The sequence below is a fragment of the Theobroma cacao genome, chromosome 9, assembly GCF_000208745.1.
Source record: "Theobroma cacao cultivar B97-61/B2 chromosome 9, Criollo_cocoa_genome_V2, whole genome shotgun sequence".
Taxonomy (NCBI): Eukaryota; Viridiplantae; Streptophyta; class Magnoliopsida; order Malvales; family Malvaceae; genus Theobroma; species Theobroma cacao.
Genome location: NC_030858.1, coordinates 2,879,832 through 2,905,984, shown reverse-complemented (window position 1 = coordinate 2,905,984; position 26,153 = coordinate 2,879,832). Strand labels below are relative to the sequence as shown.

Genomic DNA, 26,153 nt, shown 5'->3' with positions numbered 1-26,153 from the left:
GCAAAAACCCCCTATACAAACCCATTCCCCACACAAAACCAACCCTTATAGACAAAAAGGGAACAGAACTCAGGACATACAATGTCAACTTTCAATCTCCAGGACTATTCCCTGAAACTTGTGTCAAATTAATGTAGTAAATCTTTGCCAAATATAAGATGTTGCTTCAGAAAAGTTTTCTTATGAATCACAGTTACCCTGTTAGGTGATAGCTCCACCTTGACTGAAGATTGAGAGGACTGTAGAATGCCTCGAACTAAGTTAAAAGTGAACGTTGAATTTTTCTTCCATGGTTTCTGCTCAGCTTTGAAATTTGATCATTAGCATCAGTCATGGTCACGGACATCCAGAGAGTGGGTTAGTCAACATAATCAAACTGTACTCCTCCCAAGATATTCAAGATGATTGCTACATGACTTGATTCTTCCATGGCACTGCCACTGGCGGGGATATCCTGTCTAGAACCTGCAATGGGAAAAGGAGACTCATGAGCCCCCCTTGAAAGAAAAGCACAAGCAGAGAATAAAGTGTTAAGGGTGACATTCGAAGGAGAGAATTGATGCTCACAAAGGTGAACTATGTTAAGAGAAAGGTATAAGCAAAAGCAGGAGTGGTATTACCAAACAAGTTTTGCTTTGGATTCCCCTTCCATGAAAGCGAAAGAATACTAATATACAAGCTTCAAGATCCAAGCAGATAATCAAGATTTTTAGCACTAATGTTTAACCATGTCATTCGATATTGCCTTTACGCCGTTGTCTGGGTCCCCCAACTAATCATTCACTTATTATCTTATTTCCATGATCATAAAGAGATAGAGACGGAGGCTTATGAGCATGTGATCAGCTCTATCTTTGAATAAAAGAAATGCTAAGTTGGAAACATTTCCAATGTCAATTGTAATAGTCAAGGAAACTTCATCATGTCCTGTTAGTTTTCCAACCTTGTTTACTATGCCAGAAAAGTATCTATCAACACCGAAAGACAAGTATGTACCTAAAAATCCTCTTTCTTCAAACAATCTACAGCACTTTTTCAGTACTATAAGAAAATCATATTGGAAGGGTAACCGATTTCAAACTCTTTTGTGACCGATGCTAAGTTACCAAGGGTACTTCTGGCCTTTCATTGAAATAACTGCTAGGTGTCCCAAAGTATTGTCCTTCCATTGTTTAATCCAAATCCATTTTACAGATCCAAGAAAAAAGGTTGTCGAAGTAAATCTTCCCCCTTTACAGCAATACATCACAAACCATCATCAAGGAAGCACCTAATTCAGACTTTTAGAAGAGCCATACACACGCATGTAAAGGGTAAAGTGGGCTATCTGGTGCATAGCCTTCTTTTGGCATTGTGTTGATAAAGTCATATAGCAGATAAGTATATCAGATTTCTGTCCAGCAATTCACCAAAGGCATAACATCAACTTGTTTCAGCTTATGCTATCGAATCGCAGATGGGCTTTGGTTGTAGTCAACTATCCCAAGGAAGCAAATGGCTGGTTTTGCTCTTGAAAGTTGGGATCATGTGCATGATCATGCTAACTAGAGTAACATCTGAGGATGAAATGGGGGCACCATCAGCCGGCTTACTGTGCATCAGTGATTGTGCAACATGTCCAGTCATTTGTTCACCACCACCTCCGCCACTGCTGAAGTCATTTCCACCGCCATCACCGTCAGTTCACCACTCGCCACCACCAGTGCCTTATTATTACTTCCCACCACAATCTGAGTATCACTCCCCACCACCATCAGAACCAGTATCACCTCCATCTCCACCGCGGCCACCTCCACCAGCACCTTCATCATATTCCTCAAAGGGCAGTCCACCACCTCCGTTTAAGTACTTCTACAATGCACCTCCAGGTCAAGGGCCACCTACAGTACTAGGACCCCACGAGTACCCCTATCCTTACTACTACTTCTATGCATCAAAGGCCTCTTCTCTTCCTTTTCAGGCCTCCTTGTCACTTGTAATGTTGGTACTTTTCCATGTTGTGTTTCTGCACTGTTGAATTTGTATATTTTTGGGGTTACTAGGGTGAAGAGGTGCAAATGTTACAAGATGTTCCACAGGAAAACAGGGGTCTCACTGGTATATGTGTATAAAATCAGAAAGCCATTGGTGTTGTTCTGTGTATTAATTTTCTCTTACCTTTCTGCTGTTTGTTTAGAAATAAACCTAGTATCAAGTTATTGTTAATTTGCTATTCCTCTTTTTGTGGTGCAATTAAGTATGAGAGAAAGCAATTAGCCGTTCTCTTAATGCTGGGAATTTCTTAATTTGAAATCAAGACCTTCATTTCCCATTGGAGATGAAGTTGTAAGTGAAAAATGAAGTGCAGAATAACTAAACAAAATGTGAAATCAATCAACTGCTTGAGAACTCAGAAGTCAATCTTGCCTGGTCTTCTTCCAATCCACTGCTGCAAAATTTGAGGAATACATTTTGTTCATAAACTACATGCTTTACACTGCTTGCCCTTCTAACCACATAAAAATAGTAATAAAAGCATTAATCTATTTCACCTGCTAAAATCTTTTCTTTTTCCCTTCATTTTCTAATCAATTTGCAGCTTAAAATTTTCAAAAAAAAGCTCCATTTCTCTTTTCCTATATATTCCCTATAATTTTTCCTCCATACATAACATATGTTTAATGTATAGACAGCATATAATTTTTATACACCGTTAATCTACCACAAAGCGTAAAATTCTTTATTTAATTGATTTTTTATTAATTATTTATATTTTTATAAAAAAATAAAAGATAAATAACAAAAAAATGAAAAAAATATAAACTATAGAATATAAATTAACTTTTTTATTCATAAATCATAGTATCGTTTTAATTGTTTGTGTTAAAATTTAAAATCATTGGTTTTAAAAAATTAATCCAATAATAAATAATAAAGTTCGAATTAAATTATCTAAAAAATTATGAAAATTTTACCTGTTAAAAATCCCTAAGAATCAAGAATATGTTACAAGTTAATTTTCTTAGAGGACCAACTTATTTTTTTAGTAAGAATAAATTTAATTCCTCCAAAATAAAAGGGAAAAAAAAAAGAAAAAAAGAAATGAAGAAAATCCAACGGTCAAGGTCGCCCGATGATATTCGGGCGGGCACAAATCGGGTCCCCACCAGAAATGCTGACATGGCCAAAGATTTAGCCCGCCCCTCACCTATCGGAGGCCTCAGTACCAAAATCTCTCAGATCCAAAAAACGGAACCAGAGACAAAGCTCTAGCTAAAGCTGTACCGAGCGAAACTCAATCTCCGTTACTTCAAACAGATTCCGGATCTGTTTCTCTCTCCGAGAGAGGATCCAACATATCCCTAATTTTACAATGGTAATGGAACTGGAGAATGGGGACGACGTCCTCCCCACATTGGCGTCACCGACGTCTGCCATGGCCGGTCTCCTCCCTCTTGCCTCCGTCTCTCAACAGCCTTATGTCTCCGAGCTCCTCTCTTTCACTCTCGATCGCCTCCATAAGGTCCGTTTCTTTCATTTTTCTTTTGCTCTATTCATTTCTTTGTATATGTTGTTCGATATTGAATCGTCTTTGCTGTTTTTGTAATTTTTTTAAAATAAAGGAGCCGGAGCTTCTTCGAGTTGATTCGGAGAGGATTCAGAGGCAAATGCAAGAAGTGGCGGTTGGTAATTACCGCGCTTTCATTGCTGCCTCCGATGCGTTGGTTGCGATCAAAGAGGAAGTTACTTCTATCGATAAGCATCTTGAATCTCTGGTAATTACATTTTCTTAATAAATACAACCTCATATTAATTTTTTTTTAAGGTTCTGGCACTTAATTATTTGCTTCACTGAGATGTCGTTTGATCTGATTGATTGGTATGCACTGATTTTGAAGTAGGCTACATTATAAGATTAGGAAAGAGTAAAATGCATGCAACTGAACAATTATGAACAGTTTCTTTTAATTTGCTACTGGCATTTTGGGACCAAAATTCAAGCAGGTTCTATAATTGTTTTAAAAGAGCTTTGCACACTCTTGAAAAGTTTCAATCGGAGAGATGTTTCATTAGGATCTAAAATTATGTAATAAGAAGTGTGATTTTATGGACTAGTTCAGGCATTCTATACATTCCTGGTCCATCTGGTGGATCTTGAGATAGTGGTTGCCTAGTAAAAAAGCTCCATTTATGTGGTGTTTGATGTGATCCTTGAATTAGTGGTGAAAGCATCTTGAGATAAAGCGTGAGGGCATACTGTTGGATTTTCTCGCTGAGCGATGAATTAAGAGCAGTTTTTTTCATTTGATGTATTTGCTTCTCTGTCTATATTTGTATGTACAAAATTCAATAAGAGGAGAAAGAAGGCAGAACCTCTATATCTTGATGACCAATGAGCTAGATAAGGTTTCTCTACTTCTAAGAGGGAATCAATCTCATGGCAACTACAAAGTTACAAAGTGGAAACTCTCAAGTTAAAAGAGAAAATAAAGTGGCCTTACATGACTTAGGAATCCTATGAAGATTGGAATTGGTGATGCATTGATCTACTAAGTTTTCTTGTTAATTCTTAGAAAGCTTCTTTTGCAGGCATGCTTATATATAGGATTTGGGTTTTGCAGATAACTGAGATCCCAAACCTGACATCTGGTTGCACAGAGTTTATTGAATCTGCAGAACAGATTTTGGAGAAAAGGAAGATGAACCAGACTCTGCTAGCAAACCACAGTACTTTGCTTGACTTGCTTGAGATTCCTCAGCTTATGGACACGTATGTGCTTGAACAATTGTAAATGTGAGGCACTTAGTCTTACAGAATACATGGTAGAGTGTGTCATTAAATTCAATATTTTTTTCTGCAGATGTGTAAGGAATGGAAATTATGATGAAGCTCTTGATTTAGAAGCATTTGTTTGCAAACTATCAACCATGCACCCCAAGTGAGTTAACCCCTATTATTTCCTTCCATTGTAACATTTGGAAGACAGCTGACTGAGATTTCTGTTTCTCTTTTTGAAAGATTACCTGTTATTCAAGCATTGGCTGCAGAAGTTAGGCAGACAACCCAATCTCTTCTCTCTCAGCTTCTCCAGAAGCTTCGTTCTAATATTCAGGTATTTGTTTGGAAGTGATGTTGAACATATGCTTTGAACGTAACTTGATGTTATTTGGAATTTTAGTCAAGTATATGATCTGTGTATTGCAGTTACCAGAGTGCCTTCGGATTATTGGATATTTACGCCGAATAGGAGTGTTTAGTGAGTATGAAATGCGATTGCAGGTAACTTTTATGGAGCTACTTCACCAAGTTCTTTCCCATTCCCTCCTTTTATCATTTGAGTATACTCCCTACTGCCCCCCTGTTCAGTTTTACTTTAATGTGTCCCCCTCTGACAGCATTATTTTATGGTTCAGTTTTTGAGATGCCGAGAGTCATGGCTCACTGGAATTCTTGAAGATTGGGATCAGAGAAATGCTTATGAGTATCTAAAAGGGATGATAAGCTGTCATAGAATGCATCTTTTCGATGTTGTTAACCAATATCGAGCAATATTTGCTGATGATACTTCTGGCAGTGAACAAAATTATGATGGTGGACTTCTTTTTAGTTGGGCTATGCATCAGATTACTTCACACCTTAAAACTCTTAAAGTTATGCTTCCAAAGATAACAGAAGGTGGATCACTGTCAAATATTCTGGATCAGAGCATGGTGAGAGAATTTAAAATTATTGATGTCATCTTCACTTCCTAAAAGCTGTTAATCATAATGTATATGTATCAAGTATAGTTGTTTAATTATAAAATTTTTTAAATCTGGAGAAATATCATTAGTCATTTTACTTGATAATTTATAAAAATAGCATAGTCAACAAAAACCTGTATTCAATACCTTTTTCGCTTTTGAGCAAACCTGAAAGATAACCTGGTTTTGGATTTGCAGTAATGCAACTCTACTTTTGTGCTTTTTTCTTCTTTACCACTTCATTTGTAACAGAGGAGTTGATAGTGGAAAAGACACAATGATTCTAGGTGGCTGATCATGGTCATTCTTCATGTGAAACCAGAAACTGTGCATCATCCAGAATTTGATGATGGTTTTGTTCTTTATTGTTGTTGGCAACTGTACTGTTGTGCTTTTTTCTGTCAAACACCACTTCATTTGGAAGGAAGGAGTAATGATGGAAAAGAAACATTGGTTCTAGGTGGCTAATCATGGTCATTCTTCATGTGAAACAAGAAAATGTGTTGCATCCAGAATTTGATAATGGTACTGTTCTTTGTTTTTGTTGGCAGTATTGTGCAATGGGACTTGGTTGGGTTGGGCTGGATTTTCGAGGCTTGCTCCCATCTCTTTTTGAAGAGTAAATACATAGTCCCCTTTTTTTTTAAAAAAAATTTCCTTTTAGTTTCCTTTAACTACTTGTTATCCATATGGGCAATTACATTGGCTTTCACCACTTTACAGGGCGGTGCTCAATTTATTCTCAAAGAATATGAATACAGCAGTTGAAAACTTTCAGGTATGCCATAAAGTGACAAAGTTAGGATTTTCATTTTAATAGTGTCCTCAAAATGGATTAGTTGCCTAGGTGATACAATTTTGGCTCACTGCTTTTTCTTGAAGCCAGAAGTCTACAGCTTGGTAATCCATAACTTCTTGTCTTACTTGGCTTCAGTTAGTTTTGGATTCACATCGTTGGGTTCCACTGCCAGCGGTTGGCTTTTCAGCAACTAGTATTGGTGAAGAAAGTCAGGAGGATGTAACTCCACCATCTTATCTGATGGAACATCCACCTCTTGCGGTGTTTATTAATGGTAGGTTTGACGCTTGCTTTTCCCACACCGATGGCTTCTCAAATATGTAATCAAGTTACTTCTTCCGTTAAATTTGTTGAGATGGTGGGTTTGTTCGGAAACAAATGGTTTGGATAAAACTATCAGAGGACTAAATGACACTAGAGTTGTCAAGGGAGTGATAGTTAAGTTGCATTAGTCATTTTAACTTTTAAATTCAAGCTATTTTCTTACAGAATACCCTCATGTTGAGTGTAAAGGCAAACGAGTACCATTTTTAGTTCGTAAGTCAAAGTTTTGATGGTTCCATGTTTTGGTTTTGTACAACTGGATCATCAGAAACTGAGGTGTTTCCTGAGGTTAGCTGTTTTAAATGGTTGCTAAGTTATATATAACCTGACAGTTGTCTGCGGAATTAGTTATTTTATCGTGATAATTTTCATTCAATTCCTTGAATTTTCTAAGTGAAAGCTTCTTTTCCAGAGAATTGCTACTTTCTTTGATTTGACTTATCTCTCTCTGGTGATTTCAGGTGTTTCTGGTGCAATGAATGAGCTACGTCCTTGTGCCCCAGTAAGCTTGAAGAATGTTCTTGCTCAAGAATTAATAAAGGGATTGCAGGCTGTTTCAGACTCTCTATTGAGATACAATGCAACGCGGATGCTCAGAGAAAATGAGTCTGGGCTCTTCCTCTCACTTTGTCGAGCATTTATAGAGGTGCTACTAATAAAATTGGGCCGATTGTCACCTACAAATTCTAGCTATAAATCATATTTGACAGATTTCATGTAGTGACAACTTCCCTCATTTGTAGGTTGCTTTCCCACATTGTGCAACATGCTTTGGGCGTTGTTACCCTGGTGGAGCTGCTCTTATCTTGGATGCAAAGAATTTATATGATGGAGTTGGTCGCCTGTTGACAATCTCTTCTTTGAAAGAACCCCCTAAACGGGTTAGTGATGCAGAGGAAAAGACCACTTCAGAAAACGGTGACCTGCCTCAGCCTGTTGTGGAAAATGGTGTTGAACCTGCTGTTGATGAAACGGGGAGCGCAAATGCAGATGAGAAGGAGCACAACATTCCCACTTTGCAAACTGATGAAAAGCTTGGGGATGCATCCTAGGAAGCTCATCACTTAATTTTACTTATCCATTCTTTTATTTTTAACCCTTTGCAAATTTTTGCCTTAATTGTTTGTAATTATGCCTGGAAAAAGTTCTCAGAATATATTATAGATGTGTTGTACTATAGAGGAAAGATTAACAATACAGTTTCACAAATTTAGAAAGGAATAGGAGTTATTAGAGTTTCATCTGGTGCTCTTGATTATTTTCATTTACAATAAAAATATGCAGTGATTTCTCAACCAATATTTATGAAGAAAAGGGCATTTTTAACTGCTAAAGTTCAATCAGATTTCTGTTTGAGAAGCAATGCAAGGATCACGTTTTTACTAATTAGAAACGAACACCATTTGTTCAGGCTTATTTCCCCCTCCCAGTATATCTGGAGAGGAGAGACGTAAGTTACCGAAATCGTATCTGGTTAAACGCGGGGACCTAACGGTGAAGAAAAAGTGAAAACACGTACGAAAACGTTGCGTTTTAGGCGCCAAGCTTTCAGCTTCAGCAGCGAAAACCCTAAACCCTCTCTGTCTCTAACTCTTTGGTTTCTCTCTCCTCTGTTCCCCTGTTCCTGCATCCACGCCGAGTAAAACAGGTAGATAACTTTCTTTCTTTAAAAAAAAATAAAAAATTCTGCATTGAATATTGGATTCCATTACGAGATCATGCGTGAATCGAATAAAACATGATTGTTATGTTAATTGCTTTGCCTCTAAGATTTGCGAATTGGATTTCATATTAGTCTCAATCAGAACCAACAAAAAAAATGGGTAGCTGACATTTGCTGTCCTGGAAAAGGAAAAGTTTCAGAAATGTGTGCTGAATTTCGTGTTTTATTCATTGACGCTAATCCATGACGCGATCTAATATATCATAGCTTTTCAATTTTCATGATGTTTGGTAACGTCCTTTTTGTTTTTAATCTGCTTTTACCGATAAGTCTTATCCAATGATGGCTTCCAATACGCAAAACAATGTGGAGCAGCAACAACCGGCACAGTCACAGAGGATACAAATATACCCTACCACTAACCCTGGAGTTTCTCCCTTTTGGAGAGGTGCTCAATAATAGTTGTTTTGCTCTCAATTCATGGCTACATCAAGTTGATAAGGTGCAGTTTTATTGTTTTTTTTTTCCTTTAAACCAAACGTTCTGTTTGCAGACAAGTATGAAAGAGACGCTAAGAAGTATTGGGATCAATTCTACAGGCGGCATCAAGATAGAGTAAGTTTCCCCACGCAGTTTTCTTCAGTCATTTTCCCCTCCTATAGCAACCGCTACTATCACTTTGTTATTACTTTAATGTGCTATTACCATTACTAAGCCCCAGAATTTGGACTGGCAATGTACATGTTGCTGGTCGGTAATGTCTAATGCAATGATAGATATAGTTGCTCAGATGCCAGAGATCAATACTCTCATGTTACAAATTTTGGTTTAATCTTGTACTAGCTATGGTTGGTGTGCAAAGCTCCTTTTGGCTCACTTCTAGAAAATTTGCAACTTCAGTAGAATCACTGCTACAAGAATTTTACCCTGATTATTTTTACTGCTTTTTGACATTGTCCATTTCCTGTTGCTTCAGTTTTTCAAAGATCGGCACTACTTGGACAAGGAGTGGGATCAGTATTTCTCTGTGAGTCATAGATAAGAATTTTCTTATCCATATATTTGATTTTATAATTCTTTAACACATTTTGATTCCATATTTACTTTTTTTTTTTTTTCTATTTACTCAGGGAAGTGGAAGAAAAGTTATTCTGGAGGTAAATCACCTAACATCCTCCTTCACATAATCAGTATCTACCAACTTTATTTCCGAGTTTAATTCAGCAATAGGTTGTTTGTTATTGCCAGCTTATTTGAACATGAACTTGTTAATTGAGTTCGAGTAAATGTGGAATTGTGCTAGCTTTTCTGCCTTCTGTATGAGTTCTTGTTATATTTCTCTAATTTAGTCTGGTAATTTTAATTGAGATGCCCTTATTGTTACTGGGGAATTTTGTGGCAAATATTTATTTTTTTATCTGTGTAGGTTGAGCTAGAGATTGTAATTTTCTTCTTCTACTTGCATTTAGTACTTTGGTTGATAAATTAGTCCCATGATCTTTGTTTCGTCAACTATTTCACTTATATTTTTGGTCACTATTTTCTTTCATACATCATTATAAACTGTGATAGCATTTGACCTAACTTTTCCTTATAGTGTGTGCTAAGTAGTGCCTTTGTGGGAAGATTCTTAAATTCTCCTCTTGTAAAGCTGCTATATTTATAGAGTTAATGTGAGTGATCTTGGTAAGCAGGTTGGCTGTGGAGCTGGAAATGCTGTATTCCCTTTGATTGCCACTTACCCAGATGTTTTTGTTCATGCATGTGACTTTTCACCCCGTGCAGTTAATTTGGTTAAGGTTTAGTTTCTTGTTCTCTTACTGCTCCATTATTCATAATTGAAGGTTGAATACCTATTATCTAGAGATCTAGTTTAAATAGTTATTGCAGCATGAATGAATTTGTTTCCCTTATTATTGTAGGCACATAAAGAGTTCACTGAGACTCGTGTCAGTGCTTTTGTCTGTGACCTGACGACTGATGACCTTAGCAAACAGATTTCTCCAGCCTCTGTTGATGTTGTAACCATGGTATTTGAATAATCATTTTGATATATTATTATTTTCTCCTTGTCCATATGTTTGTGTTTCATTTATGATGTTTATTATACATTAGCGGCTGACCTTTTAAGTAGATTTTTGTGTTATCTGCAGTATCCCCAGAGAAGATGCCTTCAGTCTTGCAGAACATCAAAAAAGTTCTCAAGGTAAGTAATAACTGTATTTGCATCACAGCAATATATCAGGATTTCTTATCTACCTTGCTGATACAAAACTAAACTTGGTACCGTTCTTCTTTTTCCATTTTTTTTTTTGCCTTTCCAGCCAAATGGTTATGTGCTGTTTCGAGACTATGCTGTTGGAGACCTTGCTCAGGTTGATCTATGCACACTTTTTTATTAAGATTAATGTGCTGGACTTCTGTTATGATTTCATAGTTTCTTGTAATAATCTGAGAATATATGTTCTGATTTTTTGGTGCTTTAATTAAGGTCTTGTTGCTGAGCTAAAAAAAAAATTTAAGGGCTTGTTTGCCCTTAGCTGATATTTACAATACCAGGAAATTTAGATTTCAGTTTTGTTCAATTGGATTGGTGGTGTGTGTTTCATTATGCAGGCACATGTATGGGTATAAAGGTAATGCTCACCTTGCTTACAGGTGTAAATGGTCATTAAGACATAGCTGCTTGCTTCTATTAAGCAAATTCTCTCTTGTTTTATACTTTTAAGGGAATGCATTCACGACTATCTATGCTGCAGTCGATTACTGATCTGCAGCTGGTTTTTTTCCTTTAATATACTTGGAGTGCTTTCGTGTATAATGACATGATTTGAACAATAGAAGCATCCTGATTTAGAACACTGATTATTCAAGTATTTGAAGCAGAACATTATTAAGTTTATTGTAGGATATATTTTCCCTTTTTTACTGGATTCTAAATTGTTTAAATTGATCCTATCTCTAACCATTTGATGTCTAGTGAATCTTAGCATGGTGGCTTGTCTGCTTCTGATATGTATTTTTCCATATATATATATACCTTGGTTGACAGGAAAGGTTCTCTGGCAAGGATCAAAAAATCAGTGAAAACTTCTATGTCAGGGGTGATGGCACTGTATGTACCATTCATGTTATGCATTTATCTTAGTATTTTTGCCTTTCAGTAAGGCAGATGTTTTACGATCTAACGCTTTCCTTTTCAGCGTGCTTTCTATTTTTCTAATGAGTTCTTGACAAGCTTGTTTAAAGAACAAGGACTTGATGCTGAAGAACTTGGTTTGTGTTGCAAACAAGTTGAGAATCGAGCACGTGAATTGGTGATGAATCGGTAAATGATCAATGACTTAGCAAGAGAACAAACTTTTTGCCCTCTGGGATGATAACTAATTCTGATTTACAACTTTTGAGTTGCTCCACATTTCTTGGAAGAACTTTACATTTGCCCTGAAGGAATTGTATTGCCTGTGATTTTAGGCGTTGGGTCCAAGCTGTATTTCGCTATTCAGATTGTGTAAACTCTTTCCCTAGTTCAGAGGCTCCTACTAAGGCTGTTGTGGAGCCTGTTGAAGATGTGGTTGACATGTCTGAAGGTATGGCAGTCGAAATGTTTGGAGTTCCAACTACTAATGATAATGAGGTAAAGATTTGAATACTTATTGAACATTGAATATTATATTTATTTCTAAGATAATTCCATTTCTTTTTTTTTTTAATTTGGACAAGAAATGTAATCCTTGTTGCTCTTCTTCCGCTTCTTGTATCTTCCTTCATTGCATTCAATATTTCTAAATTATGAATTAAATTTTAACTTGGACTTTTGTCTCATTAGCTGATCTCAACTTGCATGCTTCTGCTTTTATGTTTACTTCTTCAAAGACATCAAGTTGTTCTCTTCCTATATTTTCCTCAGGTTATTAACATTGAGCTTGACTGCCGCAATTTCAAGATCAAAGTACTATCCAAAGAGTACCAACACACGTGCAAATCAACTGGCTTGATGTTGTGGGAATCAGCTCGTTTGATGGCTGCTATCCTTGCAAGAAATCCAAATATTGTCGCAGGGAAAAGGGTTTTGGAATTGGGGTGCGGCTGTGGAGGCATCTGCTCAATGGTTGCCGTCAGATCTGCAAACACTGTGGTTGCCACTGACGGAGATAGAAAAGCACTTGAGTTATTGACCCAAAATATCACATCAAACCTTAGACCACCATTTTTAACTAAACTTATTACGAAGAGACTAGAATGGGGAAATAGGGATGATATCGAAGCCATTAAAGCCTTGAATCCTGAAGGCTTTGATTTAATCATAGGAACAGATGTTACTTACATTCCTGAAGCTATTTTACCTTTGTTTTCAACTGCAAGAGATTTGATGTCATCTAACAGAAGTGCTGGCAGGGACGAAGCGCCGGCACTAATTCTCTGTCATATCTTTCGGCGAGTTGACGAGCCGTCTCTACTTTCAGCTGCATCTCAATTTGGTTTTAGGCTCGTAGACAAGTGGGCAAAAGCAAGTGCAGCCGATCAGTCTCAAAGCTTAATCAGCTCTTGGTTTCCAGAGGACAGGTTCAAGGGGCATATCCCTACTTCGGCACTAAATATCATGTATTTCCAAATAGATTGAAAGGCATCTTAATGCTTTCACGTTAATGATAGTTTGCCATAATTTTGCTTTTTTTTTAAAAAAAATACTGCCTATGTTTAATCGGAAGTGAATTCATTTTTGTAGCTTGGTGTTCTTCGTAGTTGTACCATTTTCTCTTCCTGTATCAATCATGGAAGATCATACAATTTCATTTGCTTAAAACTTACCCGCCAAATTCTGATATGTAAACGTTCAAACGGTGAAGATGAACTCATTTGTTTCTCAGAAAAGGAAAGCCATTGAAGCAAAGGATCGATGAATTACAGTTCAGACATGCAAGAACATCAACACAGCTTTGTATTGAAAAAATTAAGATTGTCCCAGTGCTTGAAAATGTGACAAGCATATACAACAAGATCACGAGTAAGACAGATAAAAATTGTACCTCAAAGAGTTGAGAATGGCCTCTTCCCTTCTCCTTATATCCCTTGATTAATCCCAAGCTTGGTAGGAATTTTGTGTTCATTTTCAAATGATCATTAACCACACAGAATAGCAATCTCGAGATCTCAATGGGTCGCACCATAAGGAACTTTTACTTTATTAGATTTGCTCCACCAAAGAAAAACAAAGATAAAAGAGGGTAAAATAACGAAAAATGGTACAACTTGCAAGGAAAAAAGATTACCTGTTTTCCTTTTTTCTGCTGAGCATGCAAAGGAAAATACTAGTATTCTATACACCAAGTAAAAATCATGTGCCCTCGCATAGAGAATTGAACTCTACAATACATCAATCCTCAACATAGAAAACGCCTTTACAGCATTTCAAGCGTCCGTCCAGCAGGAAGGATACATTATTAAAGGGTAAAAGAAAGGAAGGAAGAAATGGAAACCCTTCTTTCTCCTTGGTCTTAGTACTTGAGAGAACGAAGTTTGAGAAAAATTCTTCAAACTTCCATGTACTCTATGCTGAAGTTGGACATGTCGAGTTCCCTGGTTAATTTTGGTAGATTTCAAGGTCTTTTTGCTTCATGAACTGACACCATCGTTGCCTTCTTACTGTTATTACCAGCCAAGAACCAGTTGGTTTTTCAGATAAGAGTTAACAAATTAAGAACCATGGCTGTGTCATCTTTGAAACACCGAGCTCATGTTCATGGATCATTAGCTTGTAGATTCTGGTTGTGCTGTTAAGACCTCCATGTCTGCTTTGAGCACGTATCTCTACAGATCTGATGAACAGAAGAACAGGTTCCAAAGCAAGGAGAGGAGACATTTATCCGCATATCATATGTCGCAGTAAGTAAAGAGGAATAGAGGAGGAAGACATACGAAATTCACTCGAGCTACCCTATTCTTCAATTCATCAGATGAAACATCGTGTGATGTAAATAAAAACTTGACAGAACTGAGGAAACCCGACCACAGTGCAACTGCATCTTCACATAAACAAGTTAATTTTTATATATAGGCTGCAACATTTATGTGAAGATTATGTGCTACATCCATAGCTAGGTAATGAAGCTGAGAGATGTATACCTGTTTCAATTCAACGAAAAAATAGATTAAGAAGCAAAATGCACATCTGTATAGTTTAACAGGTTGCTGTCACCGCTGTTTTTTTTTTCTTTTGTAAGCCATCCTAGGACAGTATTAATTGGAGGAACACCAGTTGATAATTGTCTGTTTTTGTAAGTAATAGTTCTATATAATGAAATGATCCTCTTTAATCTTCAAAAAAAAAAAAGTTATGGATGTAGCTTCATACTTCATACCCCCTTTAGTTCACTAGCTAAAAACCCAGCTTAGATCTAGCTAGTTACACTTCATACGCACAAATGGACCCTATAAGCTATATATATAGGGTTATGAGACTGAAACCTAAACTGACGATGGGAAAAGAGAAATTGGAGTGCAAGTACCATTCCTTTAACTGGTCTTGTCCTTGTACACTGATGAATGATGAGAACAAAAACAGTGACCTTTTTTAGGCTTTGGTCTTTCGATGGAGCTTATGGTTCAGCTTTGATACTGTAAAAGTACAAGCCAAGTACAAGAACCTTGTAGCCCATTACAGTGACTTGCCAAATGCAAGGACGAGCACTGTTATGACTTCTTTCCTTTGCCACGAGTACGCAAGTTAATGAAGAGTCAGTACAAACTACATGTCCAAGTTTGGCGTGTTCACAGTAAATTCATGCAAAATAAACAGAAATCCCTAGCTGGTCTAAAACAGGCTCATGCACACACAAGGAACGAACAAAGAGAGAGAGAGAGAGAGAGAGAGAGAGAGGTGGATGACAGATAGAGAGTGAGCACGCAGAGCTTCAAGCATGAAAGCCAAGCATGCAAGAAAGCACCCTGTGTGCTCACTCTCTTCTGTCACCTCCCTTACCCTAAAACCCTTTTTAGCAGAGAGATTAGATCATAGGCTTCCTACCAAGCATGCTGAAGCTGAAACCAAAAGACACCCCCCCCCCCCCCCCCCCGCCCTTTAGGTATGCATCCCTATATACCCCAGAAATGTTCCATTAGACTACTGAAACATCTCTCTTTGTTTCTGCTTTGCTTGGCTTTGCTTTGGTGTGGGAAGCATTGAAGGAGCATAGGGCTTTATATAGAATGGAAAAGAGAGTGGTTGCATCACGTTTGGAATAAATGTGGGTTTATCTGTTATTGGTCACTCCCAATTATTTTATTACCATTGTGCAGAGATCGATTGAAAAAAAGAAGAAGAAAGTAAGTCATTATCTTTTTTATCACCCCAGAGGCCCATACAAATCTAACCAGACTCATTTATTCAATTACTCTTACCAATGCATCTAGTAATTCTAAATATCTTAACCCTCCAATCCTCAAGTTTTCTCTTTTATCGTGTTCAACTCTCAATCAGTACTCAATCCTATCTCTTTTCAACTGGGCCTCATGAATGAATCTGCTCTCTTCCACATTAAAAGTGGCTTCATGAAGAAGACTTTTGGAACTATTTGCCTTGCTTTTGAAAGAGAGAGTTCATTTAGTTTTAAGTTAATAGAATTATAATAACTAGAACTACTCTACACATTTGGATATATCTCGTACGTGATATCTACTCAAACAAATGCAAAAATCCAAAATCTTCTTCGATGTTCTCATCAGTTGATTTTTTCTTCCTCTTTGGAGATACAGATGAATGGAGATGAGGGCTGCTACGGCAAAAGAGCAGCAAACCATATAACAAAAACAAAGGAGATCACGCGTCTACACCCCAAAAAGAAAGCAGAACCACAGCAGCAGCCGCATTAAAAAACCCTCTTAGGTGCCTAGTGCCAACAAACAGGTACGAAGAACAAGGAAAAAAGGAACACTCAAGAATGGACCAGCAGGGCAGCCCCCACAACAGATGACTACTCATTCGATTGTTGCAACGGTTTTTTTATTCTCTTAAGCAGTTGAATACATACCTCCATTTGCCATACATGTTTGTTACCCATGTATTCTAGTTCTTACTTCTATATGTTCTCCCACATTAGCACATAAAATGTAGGAAACGGTACTATCAAAGATCCATGAATCTTACCTATTCCATTCCATTTTTCTGTTACTTTCATCCAAATCCTTTAGATATGTGTAGTAGACATTAATTCGAGCTTTTGGCTTAGTAAAGCAACAACATTTCCTTACATTTCTCAATTATATATATTGCCCCTGACATGATTATATTGCCATTGCTTATGAGATCACAGAAACCATTACTAACATTTTCTACAGTGGTTGATGTAGGAGAGCGTTCAAAGAAATAGCTTCATGACTTGAATTGTCATGAGAAACAGAAGTTAAACTCATACACCATCTGTCTTCGAGGTTATTACTCTATCATTTTACCCTTCTCGTTTGCATACCACAAGGCATATGCAGTGAGGTTGGGACCCAAAAAACTGCTGGTCCCTTCCCATTGCCTTTGGGAAAAGAGAAAGAGAGAAAAGAAAGATGAAGAAGAAGAAAAGAAAAGCAAAGAAACAATTGGGTTTCTGATAGGATCAGCCAATGAGAGCTCACCACAACCTCATGAACGCATGACCACGCAAAGATCCAATGCGGCGCTAAAGCAGTTCAAAGTATATATGCTTTATATTAATTAAACAAAATAATGATGTAAAGAATCATTGACAATGTTCCGACCAATCACTCCAAATGCGTGGTTCGCGGGGACGTCATTCCTTTCCTACATTCCGTATTCAGTAGTATAATCGCCATTAGATTTGATACTTGCGTAAAGTACCCCCTACCTCTAACCCTTCGCTTAATTAATTACTTGGGGGGGTACATGTCTTTTCTTCCCAACTCTTGCATGCTTCCCATTTAATGTAATGATGTAAACCGCGTTGATCCAATCACCTAATCTAGTTTATCACGAGTAACTCCACTTTAAGTAATTGAATTTTTTGAAGACATAACTGTTTATAATTTTAACAAATATTAGATAAAAAATAAAAGAGTATGCCCACTTCTCAATTAACATATAAGAATGTCTCGTAATGGAGAATAACCCTAATTTCCTTACTTTATTTGTACTTAGAATGATGGCATATGGTGGGTACAAGCAAAGAATTATAAAATTTTCCCATTATGGAAGTGGGGTATTTCTTGTTTGTGGTCTAAACTTTCCCTTTCAAGAGTGGAAGATGAGGGAGGCGGCTGCCATACATGTGGATTCCCATTTCCCAGCAGCTTTAATAGAAAAACCATCTGTTGAAAAGAGGGCACCCTCCCTCTCCCACAGCCCACAACTTGCTTCAACAAAGCATCTTCTTAAGTTATGAGGGGAAGGGCCTTTTGTGTGTTTTTTTTCTTCCATGCTAACCCTAACGGCAGGTAAAAGAGCACGTTAGGATCCTATCTTGTGCCACTTTCGGCAACTAGAGATTTGGTTTATGCGTGTGGGTTACAAGTGGCAACATAGGGGAAGTTCGACCCTGCTGGCTTGAGACCCAGCCACGAGTTTGTTGTTTTGCCTTTGCAACTCCTAGCACAATCTATTCCCCATCCGAAATGATTCCATCATGTATTTCCATGGAAGTCCAAGCAAAAAGAGAATTGATTGCAATCAGGAATGTGAAATCTTTGTGTTTTGTTGCTTATTAAATGGTGTCCAATCAGGAATCACCTAATAATATTATCTATTTGGGATAATTCCCTTTCTTTTTCTTTTTTGGAGTTTCTTGGTCACATGTCTCTCTAGGAGTTAGACACAGAGCTTCAAACATATTCCATAATCTTCCACATGTAACAAATACCTACATATCTCACTCAATCTACATGAGAATTTAATTCCCACCAAAGGATGCCTACGTAACAAGATGATAATCTTGATTGATATGATTTGGAACAAAAAGATCTTTATTCATTTAATCAGAATTTGTAAAACATTTTAGTAATGTTAATGTCTGTCAACACCAAATCAGTAAAATACTACTTAGAATGTATGAATATCCCATTGATCATATATATACCCCATATAAAATATTGGAGAATTAAGCATCTAAATATCATCTCAATGCTCGACTACCCTGACCTGACTCACTACAAGACTAGTCCAAAGGACAGATACTAGGAAATCTAGCCATTATTATTTATGGAAGGATATGGAGACAATCAAGTTTCTTCCCCAAAAAAAACATATGTATCCCCTTAGCTGAAAAAGTGTATCATTTGGAAAAGGAAATGACACGTACTAAAAGGGATGGAGTATGGAGGAGCATGAAATTCCCATGACATGAGAACAGAGGGGAATGAGCCGGTTTGCGGGTCGACAGCTCAATGCTAAGCATGTGATGATTTCAGGGTGGATCAGGTGCATGTGCTTTCACCACATGCTTCTCTAACTTTGCTAACATGAATGGGTGCTATTGGCTAAGGGGGGAGGCACGAACAACACCTAATTCCCATGCATGAGCCCAACTCTTTTCAATTTGTTTAACATTTTCACTCAAAAAATAAAGAAAAATTATGGACATATGAATTGTGAATTATTGTGATCCTCCATTTTTCTTTTGCTTTTGGTCTCCGGGAGGGATACCAGGTTACTTTTAATATTTCAAAAGCCCGGTGGTTTCATTATTAAACGATGTATATATATATATATATATAATAAAGGACATATGTGCTTAAATTACTTGGTAAAAACAAATTAATCAAATCAGTCTCTCTGGATTCATTACTTTTCTTACGTAGACAGGAGACATCTAATCCAACTCTTCAATACCAGGTGGAAACTAATAACAGTGATATATTTTTATTTTTGAAAGGTATAAGTATCGAATTAATAAAGTTAATTTGTATTATAAAAAACTATCACCGTGCATGTGCACATAAAGAGACATCAAACTTTTCATTTATGCACATCTTACATATAAAAAATATAAAAATAATCTGTATCGGTTATGTTTTGAATCAAACTAAATAAGATATTCCCTTTTCATTACTGTTTAATACATTCTCCTAAGATATATTCCAGAATATATATATCATTCGATTCTCCCATGAAATTAAATGCCACAATCGATATTTTATTCCATTTAACGAATAATGCAAAGAGAATGAATGAACCAACAAATAGTGTTCTTGCTGATATCTTCTTTTGTCCATACGTTCAGATAGGGAGAAACAATGAAAGGAAAATATGAAATGAGAGAAAGAAGTTGGGCAAGAAAATTCATTTATCTCTGTTTTTAATCAAAATTTGAGCCTTGGAACATCGCAACAAACAAGATTTCACAAAAACCCAGGAGACCAGAACCAAAAAAAAAAAAAGACAATAATTATAATGAAGTCCAACAAACCAAATCCGGTTTAACCTTTCCCTAACTAAAACAAACAGACATGTATGCTCTTGTGTATGAGAATGAACCAATCAGATCAAATCCGCAACATTGGCAGGCAGCTCCTCAATCACCACATTGTAGAACCTCTGGATGTCAGTCAGCATCCTGTCATCATCTCTCGTCACAAAGTTGATTGCAACACCTTTCCTCCCAAACCTTCCACTTCGACCAATGCGGTGAAGATAGTTCTCAGGTTGAGTCGGCAAATCATAGTTAATAACCAAGGAGACCTGCTGGACATCAATCCCTCGAGCCAAGAGATCGGTGGTGATCAGCACACGTGAAGATCCTGAACGGAACTCACGCATGATAATATCCCTTGTGTTCTGGTCCATGTCTCCATGGGTGGCAGACACCGTGTGATCACGGCTCCGCAATTGATCGGTAAGCCAATCGACTTTGCGTCTGGTGTTAACAAAGATGACACTCTGAGTGATGGCCAGAGTTTCATAGAGATCACAAAGTGTGTCAAGCTTCCACTCCTCCTTGTCAACATTGACGTAAAACTGCTTAATACCTTCAAGGGTAAGCTCATCACGCTTTACAAGAATTCTGACTGGTTTGTTCATGAATTTCCGCGTAATCTCAAGAGCCTCAGGTGGCATTGTTGCAGAAAATACACCAACCTGGATTTTCGCAGGGAGTTGCTGGAAGATATCATAGATCTGAAAAAGAAGACGTTAGGCTCAATCAATCACAAACATTAAAAGCTATATTAATACATAATTTAGCACATCAGAAGGGAAGTAAAGCCTGTTAAGAAGAAAACAGGCAGACAGCTTATACATAGTTAATGACACTGCCAAGTAGAAGAAAATTAATAACGGAATGGACATTGTTTGATAATCCTAATGCAAAAGTAATTACGAGATCATGGTGATAGGGGTTATATTTTTTTTTTTTGAAGATTAGAAGGGTTAAAAATTAAGGAATAGTTTTCGGAACAAAGCATAAGACAATAACAAATAATTGTCAGGCATATGCGAAACTGAATCCCCACAAGGCATACAAACTACCACATATGCACCATAATCACACATTATACTACATCTTCATCATCATATAGAAAAGAGACAAGCTTTTGAAATGTCCTAAACATCCTCTCCAACATATGCAACTTAGTAAAGATCACCAGCAGTGACTCAACATCTTCCTATAAAGTAGTTCCATTGATTTAGTATTCTTTTCTCAATATAAGCAGGACACACATTTCCTTTGATTTCACTCACCAAAGCAGTTACCAAATACCTAGGTACTTACTTGCAGAAATGTACTGTTATAGATTCATGATCATCAAATATTAAATAATCATTGTCAACAATATATTTACTACTACCATCACCACCATGACTGACAAGGTCTTCTAATACAAAAGGTCATCATCTCTTAGATTTCATCTGCTAATTCATTTTAAGCTAGGCACTTATTGGCAACTAAGACTTAGGTACTTACGAAAGTAGTTTATTGGTAAAGTGATCTACGATGAAGAAACTCCTTTCATCCTTTTCTTCATTTAAGCTAGACAGTTACTGTCCTTTATTTTTCTAGCTGAATTGGCCACCAAGCGCTTAGGTACTTACAGCAGTAGTTAATTCGTAAAGTGTTATCATTATCATGATCATCATCAATCAAGAAACTCCTGTGAATGAATGTGGCACTAAACATTATGCACAACTATTCATACTAGTTAAGGCAAGATATAGACCTGATCTTTAAAACCCCGGGAAAGCATTTCATCAGCTTCATCCAGGACAAACATCCTGATGGCATCTGCACGAAGGGACTGCCTACGAAGCATGTCAAAAACACGACCAGGAGTACCAACAACAACATGGACACCAGCAGCAAGGATCCGTTGATCCTCCCGGACACTGGTTCCACCAACACATGCATGAACTTTTACTCCCAAATAATCACCAAGGGCACGCATGACTTTCTCAATCTGTTGTGCAAGCTCTCTAGTGGGAGCAAGAACCAAAGCTTGACATTGTACTAAATCATAATCCAGCTGCTGCAAGATCCCAGAACAGAACGTTGCTGTTTTACCAGTACCAGACTGTGCTTGCTGAATTACATCTAGACCTTTGCAGAAGGGAACAATTCCCCTTTGCTGAATTGCTGAAGGCTTCTCAAATCCTGTACAGAAGAATTGTGTCATAAATTTTGGTCCTCAACATATGCGTTTTTATTTTTCTTGTTCAACGATAGAAAGGCCAAATTATTAGAAAAAAATTAAGATTACCATAAGCATAGATGCCTCTTAGGAGGTTTTCTTTCAAACCCATTTTATCAAAGCTCTCACAGACCTCATCATAAGTAGTAAAGAACTCTTTTCCTTCATCAGAAAGCCTATAATCACGAGCCAATAAAAATCAGAAATCTGACACTATATAAGTATACCTGACTAAGAATTAATCAAAGAAAATTGAGGTGAATGTAAAACTTACAATTCATTCATTTTGCTGTCATATTGATGAGCATCATACTGTGATCCGTCAGTTGCAAGTCCAGCCATGACTGTAACCAGCAACAAAAAAAGCATCACATAAGACATGGTAAGACATCTATAACAGAACCATACAACTAATATTAGATTTCACATCTCCCAACACTGTCAGTGCACCACCACAATGCCTAAAAGAGCAACATATAAATAACTACCCCAAACTAAAACAGCATTTTTAAAAACAAATAGTAATCTCCATCTGATATAAATGTTTGAGTGCAAGCATACCAACTTAATTTAGGACTAAAATCTTATGTCAACATGTACAGGCCGTTTCTTTATAAACCAGAATGGCCCATTTACAATGACAATGTTTTTTTGGTGCTTATAAAATGCTCGTAGACAAGTGTTTCAATAAATGGAAACATAAGAACATAACAAGTAAAGCATTTAACAGACAATAGAACATCAAACAATTAAGCCTTGAAATCTTAACGCATGAAGCAGTTAATCCAGAGTCAATCTAACAGCTAGAACATAGAGTTCCATATTTAGCTACCTAAAACCTCCAAGTAAACTAATGTAAAATATTTAAGCCATCAAATTCAAATTAAAAATAGACAATCTTAAAGGCTTGATAACTAATACAATTGACGATGAAACGGTTATCATACTACAGCATAATACAACAGAAAGAAGATCACGCAAATTTATCCTGATGAATCTCGGCCATCACTGGTTAACAAACATAATCAACAAAAATTATGTTACTCAAAAGAAACAGAGCTTAAAGAGACTGATCGCATAGCTCGCCAAACCATGATCAAAGAAACCAGACAGCGCCTTATGTTATTCATATTGGTGATCAAACGACACAGTATCAAAATACAAAAACAAATCTAAACAAACATCAAAAGACAGATTAATACGATAAATAAAACACAGTAATCGGACTGATTAATTTAAAAAAAAAAAAAGCCTCGAGCAGAAAACAAACCAATAGAGCAAAAAACAGAATCCGAGAATCGAAGATCACCTGTTTGGTTTGATTGTCGTTGTTTTCGAGATTGAATTGAAACAAGAAAGTAATGAATTTAAGGTTAGAGGTTTGGAGAAAACTCTAACCGGATCTGAAGAACAGTTCTTTTTGGACAGGAACAGCAGTTTAAAGGTTTTGGAGCAAGGAGCTAATGAAGAATCGGTGAAGCACACGTGTTTATATACGAGAAATTGTAATCCTAGTTGTGTTTTCGTTTGGGACATTAATTTTGGACATAAATTCGAAAAACGAAACTTACATTGGTGAGTTGTAATGACCGTTGAGATTACGCCACGTAATTATGTGTGGACGAACCTACCCTTGCGTATTGACAGCAAAAGATGAGTTGCGTTGCACGATTGGCGATTGGTTGTTGGTTTGGCAACGTCTCGCCACGTGGATTGCTTGGTGACGAAATTGCCCCTTCTTTATTTTTGCCAATTCCCGTAAAGCGACTGGCTGTTTGGCCGCGTGTTTGGGTTGGAGACTAGTAATTCTTTATGTTCTTTTTAGCAGGAGACGAACAATTTCTTGAGGTTTAGTTAAAATAAAATTACTCTTTGTTTAAAATTTTAATTTTTCTTAATTTGATTAAAAATTAATTTGTTATTTAAAAATAATAATAATTTAATTATCATATTAATTTTTTTATATATAATCGTCGGATACCTCGATTAATGTCTCAAAGTAGGAGGACCATATATATTATTCCTAAATAAGAAACACAATTCTTCATGAGTATTTATCAATCTTGTTACGCCCAGAGGACAACTTTGGATCAAATTTGCTCGAAAATCTGGACATTAATTCCCCTAGTGATAAATATGTCTAATCTCTGTAACCCATCCCTCTTGAATGAGCAAAATTCAATCTTAAATTAATGGATCATAAGGATGAGAAGATCCAACCCAGGCAATGAGAAACTAAACAACAACTAACGCATCAACTTCCAAGACCAATGAACTAATTTGTAAGCTTTCTTGCTAACAGTAGACGCTCCCTATAATTTGACTATCAAGCTATCAGTACTTCTAATGTTGAGAACAAAGCCTCTCAATTCATTCACCATTGGAGTTACGAATCAACCCTTTGTAGAAGCACATTTTAAGCCAGCTTTATAAACTCCTCTATATTCAATAAAAAGCTACCCAAAGCAGGTGGTAGCCACTTTGGTGTCTTGTGTTGTGCTTGCTTAGAATCCAAAATGTTCATAATTTCTTTAGATGCAATTCGAGCCTTTCTCCAAACAACTTTTGGGGTATTTCGTAAAACCGTCAAAACCCACCTATTATGACTTTTCTAAATTTCCTACAATGTCACCACAAATTGGGAACTCCATACACATTCATCAAGAAATTCTCTAGGCAAGCACATTTTGTCCCATTTAACCAAGTGATTATGGGAACTATCTTCTGAACCAACCCACAGGAAATTCTCTATTTCATTTTTTAAATAAAAGATAAATATATCTCTTTGTCATTTCTTTCTCTATTTCACTTTTTTTTACTTTAATTACAAAATTACGAGATTTCATTAGATATTGTTTGTGTATTTTCAAAATCAAAAGGTTATATCATATGATGAAAAACTATCTTAACTCAAAGGTTATGTCACATAAAGTGACATAATGTGTCTATTGATTTACAAGTAGGTTTTCATATAAATAGTTATATCTCTTAAAAAAATGAAATGTTATGAGATAAATTGAAAAGACATCAAAACTCAAATGTTAAATATGAAAAGTTATTATTTCAAATTATAACTCAAATATTATATCTTATAAAATGAATAGTTATTTTTTCATAACATGATTATTGAAACAATACTTTTATCCAAAAGTTGTGTCTGACAAAATGTCAAAATACCTTATAGACAAAATAATGCCTTAATGAAAGGGTTGTATCCTTTAAGAAGAGACACTTACAACCTTATATAAAAGGCTTGTAACCAACCATTTTGAGACATCAAATAAACAACAAAATAAGTGCAGAAATATCAAGGATAAGAAAAGTGTTGTATTCTATTAACATAAACACTTAAGTTTCCATCAACTACAAAAACTTTCAAATTCTTTATAATCTACTTACTGCAAAGGTCAAACAACTTTACAAACCTTTAGGTGTATCTAACAGTCTACTCTCGTAAAGTGCAATACAAAGTTAGACGCGAAATAAGTTTTAAAGATAACATCTATTGAAAAACTCGCATTGAAGTCAATTTTGTCAGTTCTTTAAAATCCATTTAAATCCCATTGACACCAATAGATATAATCATCATTAAAAGATTTATTTATTTTAAAAATTATTTTTAAATTAAATTAAATTAAATTATGTTTTCAATTATATATCAAATGTATTAAATTATATAATTCAATTAAAAAAAATTTATCGTTTACGAGGTTTTATTGAAAATAAAACATTCCTCTAGGAGCCTGAAAAACAATTTCTCCATTTATCTCTTTTTGAAAAGTAAGTGATATTAAGATACTATTAATCAAACTAATATTTTTCAAAGTTTATTTTAGATAATAAAAATATTCTATTTTGTTTGTTTTTCTTTTCTTTCTCTTTTGTTTCCATTTGTCTTGTTAGACGGCTTCTTTATTAGTAATTTTTTTAAAAATTAATGGTAATTAATTTCTTAACTTAAAATAATTTAATATATTCATTTCAAAGTTAATAAATAATTAAGTTAAAGCTAAGTTTAAT

The 26,153-nt window shown here is 36.2% G+C and overlaps 4 protein-coding genes across 4 annotated transcripts; 3 read left to right on the top strand and 1 right to left on the bottom strand.

Moving 5' to 3' along the window:
• Positions 1,098–2,220, top strand: LOC18588095 (extensin). The gene has a single exon (XM_007012272.2). The coding sequence runs from the start codon at positions 1,457–1,459 to the stop codon at positions 2,015–2,017; it is 561 nt and encodes a 186-aa protein (XP_007012334.2). The 5' UTR covers positions 1,098–1,456; the 3' UTR covers positions 2,018–2,220.
• Positions 3,179–8,088, top strand: LOC18588094 (conserved oligomeric Golgi complex subunit 8). The gene is made up of 12 exons (XM_007012268.2): positions 3,179–3,502; positions 3,603–3,755; positions 4,602–4,750; positions 4,842–4,919; positions 5,000–5,093; positions 5,186–5,260; positions 5,395–5,691; positions 6,276–6,343; positions 6,448–6,502; positions 6,659–6,797; positions 7,309–7,493; positions 7,591–8,088. The coding sequence occupies exons 1-12, from the start codon at positions 3,353–3,355 to the stop codon at positions 7,897–7,899; spliced, it is 1,752 nt and encodes a 583-aa protein (XP_007012330.2). The 5' UTR covers positions 3,179–3,352; the 3' UTR covers positions 7,900–8,088.
• LOC18588093 lies at positions 8,284–13,279 on the top strand. The gene is made up of 13 exons (XM_007012264.2): positions 8,284–8,495; positions 8,841–8,958; positions 9,064–9,125; positions 9,487–9,537; positions 9,641–9,667; positions 10,205–10,309; positions 10,433–10,540; positions 10,645–10,716; positions 10,835–10,885; positions 11,563–11,625; positions 11,714–11,838; positions 11,985–12,147; positions 12,421–13,279. Exons 2-13 carry the CDS (start codon positions 8,850–8,852, stop codon positions 13,132–13,134), a joined length of 1,650 nt encoding a protein of 549 aa, XP_007012326.2. The 5' UTR covers positions 8,284–8,495; positions 8,841–8,849; the 3' UTR covers positions 13,135–13,279.
• LOC18588092 (eukaryotic initiation factor 4A-9) lies at positions 19,765–23,613 on the bottom strand. The gene is made up of 5 exons (XM_007012262.2): positions 23,443–23,613; positions 22,408–22,477; positions 22,203–22,309; positions 21,666–22,096; positions 19,765–20,625 (listed from the first exon to the last, which is right to left on the bottom strand). Exons 2-5 carry the CDS (start codon positions 22,473–22,475, stop codon positions 19,990–19,992), a joined length of 1,242 nt encoding a protein of 413 aa, XP_007012324.1. The 5' UTR covers positions 22,476–22,477; positions 23,443–23,613; the 3' UTR covers positions 19,765–19,989.